Raw genomic sequence first — 15950 nt, forward strand, 5'->3', positions numbered from 1 at the left:
CAGGTTTCACAGGATAAACTGCTCCACCTTGGCTGAGGTCTGGCTTTATTTTATACCCTCATGATCACACATCTACTTGACACACAGTTTCATTCTCAACATACATGTTTCCATGGAACCTGACAACAGACAGGAAGTCTAGGGAGATAGTCAATGAAACATTGTTGCTAAGTACAGGATCAAAGGGTAAAATCAACATGACCCAGATATAAATTAGGGACTTCAGAGCACAGATTTGCCAGAAGATTTTATGCCTAGACAAGAGGGTCCTATTTAAGTGGGTATATAAGAATCCTTAGGTTTAATTTTGTAAGTGGACTCTCCTGGTAATATCCTAGGGGGGCAGAGTGGGATATCTGTATTAACCCTGAAAGCATGTTGCTCTCATCTATTTTTCCTGGGGCTAAGTAAGAATAATAATCATAGCAATTCCAATAATAAGGGGATGTTAATAAGGAAAGTCACTTAGGGAGGTTTCAAGTGGGTGTTTCCATCCTTCCTGGGAGCTGCTTTGCAGTCCCTGGTTTGCACGTGGACCATATCAAACAGTGTGGTCTTTGATGGCTCCCGGCATTCACTGATGAAATGGATGAAATCATGAGTCTGGACCCCCCCCCCAAATTAAACATTTTAAATTAGAAAAAAAATATATATATACACACAGTGGTAGGGTGAAGAGGGGGAGGGAGGGAGAGAGGAGAGAGAGATATAGAGGGAGGGAGGGAGAGAGAGAGAGAGAGAGAGAGTTATGTTGCAAGAAATATAAGATTTATAAAAAGTTGCTATGAATCCTCATAGATTGGATCATTATTGTATATTTAAATGAATTTACATTCTATGCAAAGAGAAAAGAAGAAATTAAATTAAATTAAAAAACAAAGAATTCTGTTATTTTTATGGTAGTTTTTGCAGGGGATGAGAGAGAAAAGATAGGGAAGGATTTAGCTAGTGAAATTTATAAGTATTTTCACTGATTTTTTAAAACCCTTACTTTCTGTCTTAGTATCAGTTTTAAGAGCAGCAGAGGCTAGGCAAATAGAATTAAACAACTTGTCCAGAGTCACACAGCTAGGAGTGTCTAAGGCCAGATTTGAAGCCAGATCCTCCCAACTCCAGACCTGAGCCTGGAGCCACCTCACTGCCCTTATTTTCATTGAAATATGTATCTTGTGAAACCCTGAAGGTTGCTATGAGATTTATAATAAAATTATAATAAATTTTATAATAAAATTTGAAAAAAAAGTATTTTACTTTTTTAGACTACATATTCTCTGTATGCCCTCCCCCCTCTCCCCCAAGCAAACACATAGTTGATTTAGAGGGAATGTGTTATAGAGGGTTGGGAGCTGGCCTTGACATCTGGAAGACCTGAGTTCAAGTTCTTCCTTTCACCTTTTTACTAGATGGTTCTAGGGAAATCATTTCACCTTTCTGGGCCCCAGGCAGCTTTGTAAGTTGCAGAAGAATTGTTAATCTCCTTGGGAGAGGGATTCCCCTCCCTCTGAGTACCCTGTACCAGTGGTATATGTGTATATGTTCATGTAATTTTCTCTCTATAATAAATTCACATGTATATCTACATGCATATATACATGTGTTCATTATACGAGTATATACATGTACACATGTTTTATATATGCGCATATATATACACACAAACATATTTAAATCTATTTTATACATCAGTGCATTGGGTACATGTGCAAATGTGTCCATATTTTCTTTTCTCCTGAACATAAAATTATTTCTAGTTACAAATTTGCTAGTATTAGTTTTGAAAATGGAAATAAGAAGGCATTTTTTAGATTCCATAAATTTTTATAATAAGTTGAGTCATTTGCTATTTCTTCCCTGGGTTTTAGGAGTTGGTATGTAACACGCATTTGAAACTTCCCTTTTGGGCGAGAATAGAAAAGTGTTTTAGTAGCTAGATAATAGCTAGTTGTCATCTCTGCAAATAACTAGAGTTTACCTTTTGATCAGACCCTGAAAGGATGAATGAATTATTACACTTCATAGAATTAGCTCTTGTTTTTGTTTTTCTTGATCCCTTTGCAGTTGATCCTCTTCAAAGCTTTAGAGTTTTGAACTATTTTTACAGATTTCATTGTACCTTTATCTCCTACACCTCGCAGACGTGTGCCCATCGGTATGAGAGAAGGCAAAATGTCAACACCAAGCAGGAGTCTCGGGACATCATTGGGAGGTGTTATGTGTTGAGTCAGTCTCTTACCATTGAAGATGATATGGATGGAGGAGATTGGAGTTTTTGTGATGGCCGTTTGAGAGGCCATGAGAAATTCGGTTCTTGTCAGCAAGGTGTATCTGCAACCTTTACTAAAGATTTCCATTACATTGTTTTTGGAGCCCCAGGCACTTATAATTGGAAAGGTAAGAGAACCTCTCTTCAGGCATTATTATTCTTCTCCTGAGAGCCATGGGAGAAACTCTGGGTGACTGGAACCTGTGTATCCTTTTTACAAAATGGAGTTATCTATACAAAAATTAATTAGAAATTTCTTTTAACCAATATTGGACTGATGATAAATGATTAGACCTAGTAGAATAGGGAAGAGGTGGGAAAACATGTAAAATTAATGAAACTTTTTTACTTTTGCAATGCAATTTTTGGGCACCAAATATTATGTCTTGAAGTTAGTATGATCATTATCTATAAAATCTATTTTGAGAGTTCCAAAGTATTTTAATCACCACCATGACCCCTTTAGTGAAGATTAAGTTTGTCCAAAGGAGTACTTTATTACCAGATAACAAATGGAGAAATTAAAAAAAAATACTAAGATGATCTGGGGAATCTTGACTTTGGAAGAAAACAATGTCAAAAATCTCTAATATTTTTAAGCGCCAAGTAAAGAAAGACATATTTTTGTAGTCTATAGTTATAGGAAGGGAGAAGACCAAACAATGGAGCAGTTTTATTTATGCAGATGAAAAAGGCAAATAAAATAAGATCAAAGTAGTAAAAGTATTATTATGGCATTTAAAAATTTTGATTTTTGGAGTATCTAAACCAGACGAAAAAGAATAAGCAAGATTTCCAAAAAGCAGTGGGCTTGGGGAGTCAGGGAGACAATCAGGTAGGAGGTTGCTGGGTAGAGATAGTCAACAATTATTAATTGAGAATAATGTTAGAAACTTTTACTGGTACCATAAAGATAATTATTAGACATTGAAAGTAGAGAAAACAAGTAAATGGCTGGCTTTCTCCCAATCCATGACAAGAAGAAATTTCATTGATTAAAATAATAATAATACCAATAAAAATTTTATTTGCTTTTCACTTAACAACAACATAAAAGCTTTTAAGGTTTCCTTTTTTCATTTTGGCCTTTTCAGGTTTTGATTCCTATCAAAAATTGTTATTATAAATCTCCTTCTGATACATTTCATAATCATATTTCTATGTAATTCGCCCATGTGATTCACTGACAAAAGATATAATATGCTATGTGCCTTTTGTGCCTGCCACATAGCTTTAACCATGTTGAAATGATATTTGGGGATTTTAAATGATTTCTCTTAAACAAAGAAGAATTGTCACTGATTACTGGAAGAAAATATTTCTTTTATTTTTCTGGGGACGTATAAACTCATAGTAGCGAATGAAGTGGGGAATAGAAGCATCATTATATTTGAAGTCAGAAGTCTTGGATTAGTATCCCAGCTCTTCTGTATTCTTGCCTGTTACCTCAAACAAGTCACTTAATTTCTTTGACCTCATTTTCTTCAATAGTCATAATAAACTCTGTCCTGTCCACCATACAGGAATATCAGAAAGATAACATGTCGAGCAATTCGAAACTATAAAGTACCAAGTAACTGTCAACTCATGTTATTATAAGCCTTGACATAAAAGCAGAGATAGGAAGGGTTTGAAGCTTGGTTTTATTTCTGGGCCTTATTTGTTTTGGAGTTTGGGGGTTTTGTTTTGGTTTGGTTTGGGGTAGGAACAGAGCGGAGTGAGTGTATGATATGAAATTCTATTTTAAAAATTGAATGCATACATTTTTAAAAAATGATAACTTAATTATACCTTTCTCCTGGAGACTTAAAAAGAAAAACAAATTTTGACTTTTAGTATCACTGAAGAAGCTAAATTGGTTTTAGTTTGTTTATAGAGGAAATAAAATATTAGTTCTGTCAGTTTCATATATATGCACATATATTCTATATAATTTTTATAGTAAACATCATTTTTTCATCTTGTTTTATGACATCATAGAGATTTCATTAAGATTCAAGGAGGCATCTATTTTTTAAAAATTATCACAATCTCAATTCTCTCAATTATTGAGAATTATCATGGATGACAGTAATATTCTTTTCCCTCTTTTTATTATGATCCATTTCATTATTACTCCCTCTCACTTCTTACTCTCCTTTCAGTTCTGCTCATTTCTCTTCAGTGGAAAATGGAAAATATGTGTTAGGAACCATTTATTTTCTTTCATTTTTGTCTTCATTCCTTTTTGTTTTACCATTTCATTCCTTCAGGAATTGTTCGTGCAGAGCAAAAGAATAACACTTTTTTTGACATGCATATCTTTGAAGATGGGCCTTATGAAGTTGGTGGTGAGACTGACCATGATGAGAGTCTAGTTCCTGTTCCAGCTAACAGTTATTTAGGTAGGAATAAGCATAGATGGCAAATGTTTCCAGACCTGTTTGTTGCTATATGACAATACTGTGTCTCTCTTTCTAAAGCTTCATTACCAAAAATTTGGACAACTCATAGAACTTCTGGGTCCCTTAGGTTCTGCCTAATTAAAGCCATTGAAGGGTCTTTGTCAGCACCTGCTTTGTCTTGGCAATGGAATTCTACCTGATTTGGGATTCCTTAAAGAGAATAGTAATGCTAATCTTTCCTAAGTGCTTTGTGCACACAATAGGAGCATCAAACTCACTGGTGGCTTTTACTCATGGACCACACTGAAACGAAAAAATAACAACCAGATAGGAAATTTAGTGTGGAGTGCTAATCCTCTATTCCTCTTTAGGAAAGTATTCTTAATAGTTTCATTATGTTTGGAACTACTGAGTGGAATGGTAAAGACCTTAAACTTCTCGTTTTGTAGTTTAGAATCATCCTCTGAAGGGTAAGTATGACAGGAAGGAAGGTCTGTAGATCCTGGCCAGCTGGATCCTGGAAATATTTAGTTTCTAGTTTGAGCTTAACTTCTAGAGCTATGATGAGAATTTATAAAATGATAGCTAAGTATCGGTTTCTTAATACCAAAGGTTTCTTGCTATTAGAATGACTATTAGAAATTATTCAGTTGCAGTATGGTCCTATAAATGAGTTTTTAAATCCTCTAATTCTTGGTGTAAGTTGACATGTAGAACTAATTACTGTGGTTTTCATGATAAAAACATAAGAAAAAAATCAACCAGCTAAAACTAAGTTGCGGAATTTGTGCAAACAAAGAAGGAAAGGGAACCTGAATGATCTGATAGAGTCCACCTTGGTGTAATAGAGATAACACCAGATTTGGCATCAGAAGACCTGAGATGAATCTTGACTTTGCTATTTGGTATTGGTGTGATTTTAGAGATCTCGGTTTTTTGCCTTCAGCCTTAGATTCCTCACCTGTAAAATGAGGTTAGACTAGATGATACTTAAGGTATTACCAACTTGGTCTTATGATTCTATATACATACATACATATATATATATACATATATATATGGAAGCTTGAAGGAGAAAATGAATTATGGCCTGGAATTTTAGAAAACAGAATCTTCTGTAACAATTTTTAACTTTCTAGAAGTATTTCCTTCTTTTGAGTATGACTCAATAAAGTATGACTCAATAAAAAATTACAAAATGGAAGGGAAAAACAAAATCTTTATCTTGAAGGTCCTCTTTATTTACAACTAAAAGACTGAGTTAAAGGGTAAGAAAATACAGAAAAATAAATCAGAAAGAAGCCAATCAAATAAAGAATTGATGAAAATTAAGTGAAAATGTCTTGAATGTAGGAACTGTGGGAGCATCCAGGGCGATTGCTGCTCCGAATTCAAAACTTTGAAATGTATGAGGTCACTGTTTTGTATCTCTGCAGTGGCTGATGATGGGACAGAAAAGGAAGGCTGTTGCAAATGGTTTGTGCTCCTTTGCATTTTATTCATGCTCACATTCATAATACTTTTCAATTTAAACATTAATGTTAGAACACAAATTTAGTATCTGAGTGTGTCTAATAGACCATCTCCATCTTTTATTTTTAAAGTCCATTTTATTTGGAAATCTATGCAGCAAGGGAAATACTGTGTTGACCAAAATGGACCTTCATTTTAGTTTTTAAATCATTTAAATAGCAAACACTTATTAATCAATTTTAAAACAAGCATATATATCAAGAATTTACCATGTGCCAGATGCTGAGGATACAAAGAAAAAATAAAAACTGCCTCAAGGAGCTTGTGTTCCCCTAAATATTTTGAACAACAGGTTTGCTCTCATTTCTGAATGTTTGTACCTCTGTTACGCAGCCTTTGCCTCCTTTTGAATGAGTAATCATTGCATGGAATGGAAAAGCTCAACCTCTATAGATTCAGCTCTGCGGAAAGTCAAATCATGCCATCTTGTGCATACATAAGGATATACTGTATTATGTAGGGCTCTCATTATAGCGTAGATGATGAGCCAAGTGTTACCCTCATCCCAGTGCCTTCATGAGAATGAGCCTATAGTTATAAGCTGAATAAATGTTTTATGATTCAAGCTATGTAAATGCTAAACAGACTAGATATTTTTCTTTTCAAGTTTTTCATATCCCTGGAGACGAGGGTGTAGTGATAGCTCTTATCACTTATTTTTCTTCTTTTACTTATATGCCAAGGCTTCAACAGTAGAACGGAAAAAACAAGCCCATCCCTGCTTGGTTATCTTTTTTCCTCTGTCTGTAGATTTATTGCTTGATTGAAGCACTTTCTCAGTATTATCTCCTGTGAATAAAGAGATAGGTATCTGAGGTTTGGGGAGGTGACAGCACAACTTGGAGGCCATTGGTTGCTGTCACATCTTCGCTTATCCAAAGAGAGACACAACAGCTATCACCCTGTTTATCAAGCATAATTGCTTTTTCTTTGATTTCTTTTCCATTTGCACATACAGGCCTTCTCTTTTTGACCAGTGTTTCCTATACGGATCCTGATCAGTTTGTTTACAAAACAGAGCCCCCCAGTGTAAGGGGCGGCAAATCTCCTGGTGTGATGATGAATAGCTACCTAGGTTTGTGACCCTGGAGATGATGACAAGTAAATCGTCTTGGTCATTTTTTTTTTAATAAATCCACCCTGATTTACATGTCAACTTTTTTTTTTTTAAAGTCTCACTCCATTTCAAATAAAAATACCATTAAAAAAACCATTTGATATCAGGGATTCAGCCCTTGAACAACTTTCAGAGATGGATTGGTAATGGAACGTTCTAATTAAAATTTCCTGTAACTTTCTAACACACATGTATACATATATGTGTGTGTGTACACACACACACACACACACACACACACACACACACACATATATATATGTTAAAGTCAGCCTCTAATTCTAATTTGAGAAACACAGCAGTAGGGGTGAAAATTTCCATAGTATAAAAAAGTAAAGAGATATATTTACTTTTCTGCATTTGCTGTGTTTTTGTATAGAATATGCCTGAGACCTGCTGACCGTGTCTCTCCCTGCTCAGCAGTCTTCCCCCCTCCTCACACACACACACACACACACACACACACACACACACACACACACGTTGTTTTAGTGCTTGTATTCCACTAACAGATTCTAGCAAACAATCTAAAAAAATTAGGTGCAGCCCCTGTAAGTTGGGTCCCCTGAAAATTTCAATAAGAAATGACAGTTCACCTCTATTGTTGATACCAACTTCTCAAATATTGCATCGCATCATTCATATTACATCATGCCTTATTTTTTTTGCATGCAAGAACCAAATCTCTTTGAAACATCTATGTGCTATCTATTGTGTATTAAAGATTTCTCTATTGATTGGTTACAGAATAGATTAAATATAGAATTATCCACGCATCAACATCTAACTGGGACAACTAGGTAGCACAGTAATTAAAAACCAGTCCTGGAGTTGGGAAGACCTTGGTTCAAATCTGGCCTCAGGCATTTCATTGCTGTTTGACCCTGGGCAAGTCACTTAACCTCAGTTGCTTAGCCCTTGCCACTCTTCTGTTTTAGAATTGATATTAAGACTGAAGGTAAGGGTTTAAAAAAATAAACAAACCCAAATCATTGCATTATAGAGTGTGGAATAGGATAACCCACTCTTATAGCATTTATTCAGCTCTGCTGAAATTATTCTTTCTGTATACATGCACAGAAATGTACTGTATTAATTTTTACTCTCATTATAGCATGGCCTGTCACCGAAGTCATTAAAATGAACTTATATTTATTTATATTTTATTTATAAAATTATAATTTATAAACTTAGAAATGTTTCATGTTATGTAAATGTTAACCAAAGCAGATATTTTCCTTTTGAAGTCTTTAATATCCCTAGAAAGCACTGATGGTATTTATCATTTATTTTTTCTTTCACTTGGATGCCAAGGCTTTGGGCTCTGGAGTCCATTTACCAGAAAAAAGTGGATGGGTGGGAGGGTGCAGGAAGGAGGTGGTGATAGTGGAAATAGTAACATAACCTTTTCCCGTATTAGAAAGTTGATGTGATGTTGTGATGCTTTTGTGTCTCTGCTTTCCTTTTCTAGGTTTTTCACTGGACTCAGGAAAAAACATTATCTCTAAAGATGAGATCACTTTTGTGTCTGGTGCTCCAAGAGCCAACCATAGTGGAGCTGTGGTGCTTCTAAAGAGAGACACAAAATCCACACATCTTTTTCCTGAGCATGTGTTTGAAGGGGAAGGGTTGGCCTCTTCGTTTGGCTATGATGTGGCAGTAGTGGACCTCAACAAAGATGGGTAAGGATTTTTCAATAGAATTCATTCTTTTGAGTCCTTTTATACTGGAAAGTGCTGTTTACTAGGTCTTAGGCAGGACTTGAGAATAACTTTGCACAGGGATGACTTTTTTTTCTTCCTTAAGGATTCTCTTAGTTTTGCTGACATATTTTTACCAAGCAGCCAAGTTTTCTCCATCATTTCTACTATTTTCAAAAAATGCACATGATAACTGTGAGCAGCAAAATGTTTGTCTGTGTTTTACAATGTGGTTAAAAAAATAAACCCTTACCTTCTATCTTATAATCAAAACTGCATATTAGTTCCAAAGCAGAAGAGCAGTAAGGGCTAAGCAGAAGGTGGGGTCAAGTGAAGTGTCTGAGGTCATATTTGAACCCAGGACCTCCTATCTCCAGGCCTGTCTCTCTATCCACCCAGCTGCCCCACAGTGCTCTCTTAACTGGCAAATCTGATAGTCTTTTCAGACTTCACCCTTTTTCATTTCACACTATTGAATACACTTTCTGAGTTTCCGCGCTACCCTTTGGCTGTCTCATCATCTATATCATGTTTCTGAATTATGAATCGATTCCAGGGTTCTGTTCTTCATCCTTCTTTTCTCTTTCCATGACTTCTCTTGGTAATCTCATCAGCTCCCATGGGCTTAACTAACATCTCTACACAAGTGACTCACTGATAAATGCATTTCCAGCCTCATTCTCTCCCCTGACCTCGAGTTCCTCAATTTCCTAGACCTCAATTCATAGAGGTCTTCTTTGAAGACACAGCTCAAGTATTCCCTTCTACGGGAAGCCTTTGGGGATATTTCTCTTCAATTTCCCCAACTGCTAGTGCCTTCCCTCACAAATCACCTTGTATTTAACAGTTTTTATTTATTCTTCTTATATTTGTAAGTATATTCTTTAGAGATGTCTTTGTCTTCCTCATTAAAATGGAAGCATCTTGTAAGAACCTAAACTTTTCATGCATTTTGAACTAATCATATACATTCTTCGCTTTATTATATTCGAAGCTGGCAAGATATAGTTATTGGAGCACCGCAATATTTTGATAGAGATGGAGAAGTAGGAGGTGCCGTGTATGTCTACATTAATCAGCAAGGCAAATGGAATAACGTCAAACCAATTCGCCTTAATGGAACCAAAGATTCTATGTTTGGTATTGCAGTCGAAAACATTGGTGATGTTAATCAAGATGGGTATCCAGGTGAGACAGTAGGTGACGAAATGTTGATGGTCTGAATATTTAAAGGACTTCTAGAAATTAGCATGTCTGAAATCTTATTAAAGTGCTCATTTATGACTTTTGGAAATGTAAATACCTATCAAACTTTTATGTTCAACAGATATTGCAGTTGGAGCACCCTATGATGATTTGGGAAAGGTTTTTATCTATCATGGCTCTCCAAGTGGAATAAATACCAAACCAACACAGGTGATTCATTATCATTGACCTCTTATTTCAAATCTGGTTTTGTGCCACAATATAAAGTTCTTAGGTCTAAATTGAATTTTTGTTTCAATGTTTAGCACTGGGAAATAACTGAGAAATTTGCCTTTGGAGACAAATTCCATGACCTATTTACTTTAATTTTAAAATACTGTAAGCAGCTAGAGCTCAAAGTAATCCCAGCTGGGGAATAGTTTGGGCTCTACAGCTTTTCTGTATTTTACAATGTAACCCTCTAAAACAGGATTTTTTTTCTACAACCATGCTAAATGCAGATTTCGGCTTGTTTCCACCAAGGTGGAATGAAGTGGAGAATTATTGCAATTACCTGGATGATTCAAGCCCTCAAAACTGCTATTAAGGAAAATGAGAGCTTTTTAAAAAAATTGAATTATCCAGATTAGCTTTGTACATGGAACAAGCTAATCAGATAATTACACACTTCTTCTGTGTAGACGCAACATAAATTGGAAGCCTTGGATGAACTAAAATACTTGAACTTTGGGAATATAAATTGGGAATGCTTGTAGATGAACTTTAAAGGAACATGTGCCAAAAGAAATTTTGTATTTTAAGTTTGTGCGAATAATCTAGTATTCTGTTCACCTTCACATCTTAGGTTCTTGAGGGTAAATCTCCATTCTTTGGCTACTCAATTGCTGGAAATATGGACCTTGACAGAAATTCCTACCCTGATGTTGCTGTTGGTTCACTCTCAGATTCAGTGTCAATTTTCAGGTAGATATGAGTCTTTCAGTTAATCATTCATGTAGACATTTATATTTTAAAATGATCATTTAGACTTTAAAGGCTTAATGTATATGCTGCAAAAGCAAATTTAAAAAAAATTTTTTTGAAGATATTTTTGGCTTTGAGGAATATTCAAGTTTTAAAGAAAAACCAAAAAACAGTTTTCTAATATAGTAAATATTTTAGTATCAACATTTTATCAGCATGGGAACACACTGCATGGATGAGCTCCTAGTCCATTTGTAAATTAGTAGAATTAAGGTTCATAAACTTTTTTTTCATAGTTTCCTTTGGTAGTCTGGTGAAACCAATAGCTTCCTTCTCAGAGTAATATATTTCAATACAGTAACTGAAGAAAATGTTAAATGGCACTTAGAGGTTAGTAAAAACACAGATACATTTTTCCTCATCCAAATTCATGGATCTTCTAAAATCTATCCATAGACTCCCCCAGAGTTTTATAAAAGTTTCTGTGGCCAAGCCTTGTGTATATGTCTAGTCTGATCCTTAGACAAGAAAAAGACAATAAACTCTAGTGGCTTCCTTATACAACTAGGATCAGATATATAAAATCCTATGCTTGGCTTTTAAAGTCTTTCATATCCTGACCCCTTCCTACCTTTCTAGTCTTTTTATGCTTTATTCTCTCCCTCTCCCCCTCTGCTCTACCCCAGTGACCCTGACCTTGCTGTTCCTCAGAGCATCCTGTCCATGTCTAGGATCCTCTTCCTCCTTGCTTACACCTCCTGGCTTCCCTGACTTTGTTCAAGACTCAGCTCAAATTCCAATTTATGTGAAATGCCTTTCCCAGCCCCTCCGCTCTCTCAAGTGCCAGCATCTTTCCTCTGAGATTTCTCCCATTTGCATTGGATGTATTTTCTATGTCCACAGTCATTTTCGTGGTTTCTCTTTCCTTAGAATGTATGCTCTTGCAGAGAGAGAAAGGGTTTTAGTCTTTCTTTGTATCTTTAGAACTTAACACAGTTCCTGGCATATAGTTAACCCATATTATTGATGCTTATTGATGGACTGGTCACTGAGGCCCTATTTGAAACAAAGTAGAATGTATGCTCTACTTACCCAACCTTTGGGAACCCAGGGCTGGCTCCTTACTGGGCTTAGATTTCAGGTGAATACTTTAGTAGGGGAATGTAGAAAAAAATGAGTCATTTTAGAATAACTGGGGGAAAGAATATTTGAAACACTTAACCCCACCAGGATCAGTTCCTTCCCTTGTTTAGATTTCAGGGGAGTACTTTAGTAAGGGAATATTTATTAGAAAAATGAGTCATTTTAGAAGAATTGGGGAAAATAATACTGTAAACATTTAACCCAAACTTTTGAGAACCCAGGGCCATCTCCTCACCATGCTTAGATTTCAGAAGGGTACTTTAGTAGAGGGCTATAGAAAAAGTGAGTCATTTTAGAATAACTGGGGGAAAGAATACTTGAAACATTTACCCCCAACCTTTGAGAAACCAAGCTTGGTTCCTTACCATACTTAGATTTCAGGGGAGTACTTTAGTAGGAGAATATAGAAAAATGAGTCATTTTAGAAGAATGGGGGGAAGAATACTTTAAACATTTAACCCAACCTTTGAGAACCCAGGGCCAGCTCCTTACTACATTTAGATTTCAGAAGAAAGTAGGGGAGGATAGTAAAAATGAGTCATTTTAGAATAATTGGGGGAAAGAACATTTTAAAATTAAATAAATTTTACCTGAATTAAAGAATATATTTTAAGAAGTGTAGTGTAAAACCATGGCTATATGGAGAATAGCTTCCCAGAACCCAAAGGCTCCCAGAATGGCTCTGAACCTGGAAGTGGGTGGACACACACCAGCCTAATTATTTTACAAGAGAAGAAGAAGCACTTGGCAGCTAAGGAGCGCATCTGGAGAAGAGGGAGAGAAGACAGAAAAGCCCCAAAAAAGAGAGTAAGAATGGAGGGAGGAGAGAAGTGACGGCAGTGGCCGTGATTAGAAGTGGCCACGGGGGTGGTGAGTGGCAGACACCAGGCGCGATGAAGGGAAAGAATAGTTCCGGAGCCTGGAAGAGCAAACAGCCACCCACACCTCAGGACATCATCCTCGGGCTGCTTGCTCCTCCGACTCAGCTAGCGCACCTGTTCCCTCCCCATAGCCCAGGCTCAGCTGTGTTGTCTTCCCTGCTGTGTTAATCGTAGGCCCCTTCTTGTGACATGGATTCCAGTCTTCCTCTGGTGGAATATAAAAGGCAGAGGGATAAAAATTGTGCTAATCACAAAAAAGAGAAACACGGACATCTGTTTATGTCTCAGAAAGGGTGGATATGGGAAAATATTGATAGGTCGGTACAGCATGGGTATCCGCCCTGCGTGATATCAGAGCTCCAAAAAGAACAGCTGTTAAAATTATTTACCATTTAGGTTTCTTTTTCTTTTTTTTTTCAAGAAATCGAGTCTTCAAAGCTAAAATCCCCGTTATGAGTTACTTTCGACTTAAATTGCCTTTAACACTTTAATACATTGTTGATTCATCAGTTAGAGAGAGGCAGCTTTGTAGAAATCTGGGCATGATATCCTGCAGGCCGCATCCAGCCTTCACTTGCTTTTTGTTAGGCCCTTGCAGGCCGTAGTTGGCTAATTGGGGAGGGGGAGGGAATGGCGTGATTTTGTACAATGGAGGCAGAAGACCTCAAATTTCAGCTCTGTTTTTTGTACTTGGTTGGGGGGAAGGCCCTTCCCCTCCACGGGCCTCCATCTCCTCAGTATTTGTAAAATTGGGAATCGGCCTCGAAGACCTTTAAGATCCCTTCAGAGTCTGGGTCCCATCTCCACTCTGTGAGTCAGAGGAGGCCCAAGTCAGAGGAGGAAGCTTACATAGAATACCACCAGAATTCTGACTGTGTTCTCTTGTTTTTTTCCTACCATCTAGATCTCGGCCTGTGATCAACATCTTGAAAACAATCACAGTAACACCTAACAGAATTGATCTCCGACAGAAAATGCCCTGTGGGGCCCCGAGTGGGATCTGGTGAGATACTTATCTGGGGACCGGGGGCTTGCCTCTGTCTGGCCCTTCCTCCTCCAGGATGGTCAGTGCTGTCTGTCAGATGGACCCTGGATGTGTGGGTGTGTGCCATATTGCATTTTACCGTGAATTTTAATTCCCCTTATAAATGGCATACTTGGATGCTCCAATGACAACATTCCTCCTCATAAGCAAGATATACCAGATCATGAAAAGAAGAATCTTTACATTTTACTTAAATGGTGTGATAGATAGAGCTCTGGACCTGGAGCCAGGAAGAATTGAGTTCAAATCCTGACTCAGATACTTCCTCACTCTGAGAAAAATCCTTAATCCTTTTTTGCTTCACTTTCCTCAACTTTAAAATGAGGATATGAATTGTCCCTACTTCTCAGAGTTTTAGGGGTAGTTAGGAAGAGCACTGGGCCTAAAGTCAGGAACACCTGAGTTCAGATTCTGCCTCAGACAATTATTCTGTGTGAGCCTAGGCAAGTCATTTAATCTCTTTCTGCCCTGGTTTGCTCAACTGTAAAATAAATATAACAATAGCACCTACTTTCCAGGCTTATTACAAGGATAAAATGACTTAATATTTGTAAAGTATTTTATAAACTTCAAAGTGCTATGTAAATGCTAGCTATTATTATTTCCCTAGACAATCTTTTAAAAATTTCTTTCTTTTTTCTCTTCTTCCTTTCCTTCCCTTCCCTTCCTTTTCCCTTCCCTTCCCTTCCCTTCCCTTCCCTTCCCTTCCCTTCCCTTCCCTTCCCTTCCCTTCCCTTCCCCTCCCTTCCCTTCCCTTCCCCTCCCTTCCCTTCCCTTCCCTTCCCTTCCCTTCCCTTCCTTTTCCCTTCCCTTCCTTTTCCCTTCCTTTTCCCTTCCCTTTCCCTTTCCCTTTCCCTTTCCCTTTCCCTTCCCTTTCCTTTCCCTTCCCCTTCCTTTCCCTTTCCCTTTCCCTTCTCTTTACCTTCCCTTTCCCTTTCCCCTTCCCTTTCCTTTCCCTTCTCTTTCCCTTCCCTTCCCTTTCCCTTCCCTTTCCCTTTCCCTTTCCCTTTCCCTTTCCCTTTCCCTTTCTCTTTCCCTTCCCTTTCCCTTTCCCTTCCCTTCCCCTTCCCTTCCCTTTCCCTTCTCCTTCTCTTTCCCTTCCCTTCCCTTCCCTTCCCTTCCATCTTAGAATCAATACTGTGTACTAATTCCAAGGCAAAAGAACAGTAAGGGCTAGGCAATGGAGTTAAGTCCAGGGTCACACAGCTAGATAGTGTCTGAGGCCAGATTTTAACCCAGGACCTCCTGTCTATAGGCCTGGCTCTCAATTCACTAAGCCACCAGCACCCCCTTTATATGTATTTATATTTATTGATATTGATGACCATCTATAAGCCTGGGACTATATAGATGCTGTACCAATGCCATAGCATTCCTTTTGTTTATTGATTATTAGAATTATTTTTCCCTAGACAAATTTTAATGTGTTATCATTTTTTTAAAAAAGTAATTTGGGAGTATATGAAAACTAAAGTTTTGATTGAGTTATCCCACTGCGATAAGGCATTATTTAAGAATTATGTGCTTGATTTTATACAGCCTGAAGGTTAAGGCCTGTTTTGAATATACCGCCAAACCCAGTAATTACAATCCTGCGATATGTAAGTACCTGACTGTATATATATATATATGTATATTCTTTGACTATATATTCAAAAATTTTTCTTTCAAGTTGAAAGATCTTCAAAAAGTTTAGAAAAATAGAATTATTACAA

At 37.1% G+C, this 15950-nt stretch overlaps 1 protein-coding gene across 5 annotated transcripts in view; it reads left to right on the forward strand.

Moving 5' to 3' along the window:
• Nucleotides 1-15950, forward strand: part of ITGA6 (integrin subunit alpha 6) — a 101603-nt gene that overhangs the window by 54493 nt on the left and 31160 nt on the right. For 4 of the 5 annotated variants that reach the window (XM_001368046.4, XM_007494373.3, XM_056793995.1 and 1 more), the window contains exons 4-11: nt 2136-2391; nt 4516-4647; nt 8769-8979; nt 9992-10185; nt 10325-10413; nt 11048-11166; nt 14095-14193; nt 15775-15836. In XM_001368046.4, the coding sequence (XP_001368083.1) occupies nt 2136-2391; nt 4516-4647; nt 8769-8979; nt 9992-10185; nt 10325-10413; nt 11048-11166; nt 14095-14193; nt 15775-15836 (1162 nt within the window). Of the gene's footprint in view, nt 1-2135; nt 2392-4515; nt 4648-7138; nt 7256-8768; nt 8980-9991; nt 10186-10324; nt 10414-11047; nt 11167-14094; nt 14194-15774; nt 15837-15950 lie in introns of all 5 variants that reach the window. The other variant, XM_056793996.1, reaches the window with a different exon arrangement.

Source organism: Monodelphis domestica, chromosome 4, assembly GCF_027887165.1.
Source record: "Monodelphis domestica isolate mMonDom1 chromosome 4, mMonDom1.pri, whole genome shotgun sequence".
In the NCBI taxonomy this organism is placed as follows: Eukaryota; Metazoa; Chordata; class Mammalia; order Didelphimorphia; family Didelphidae; genus Monodelphis; species Monodelphis domestica.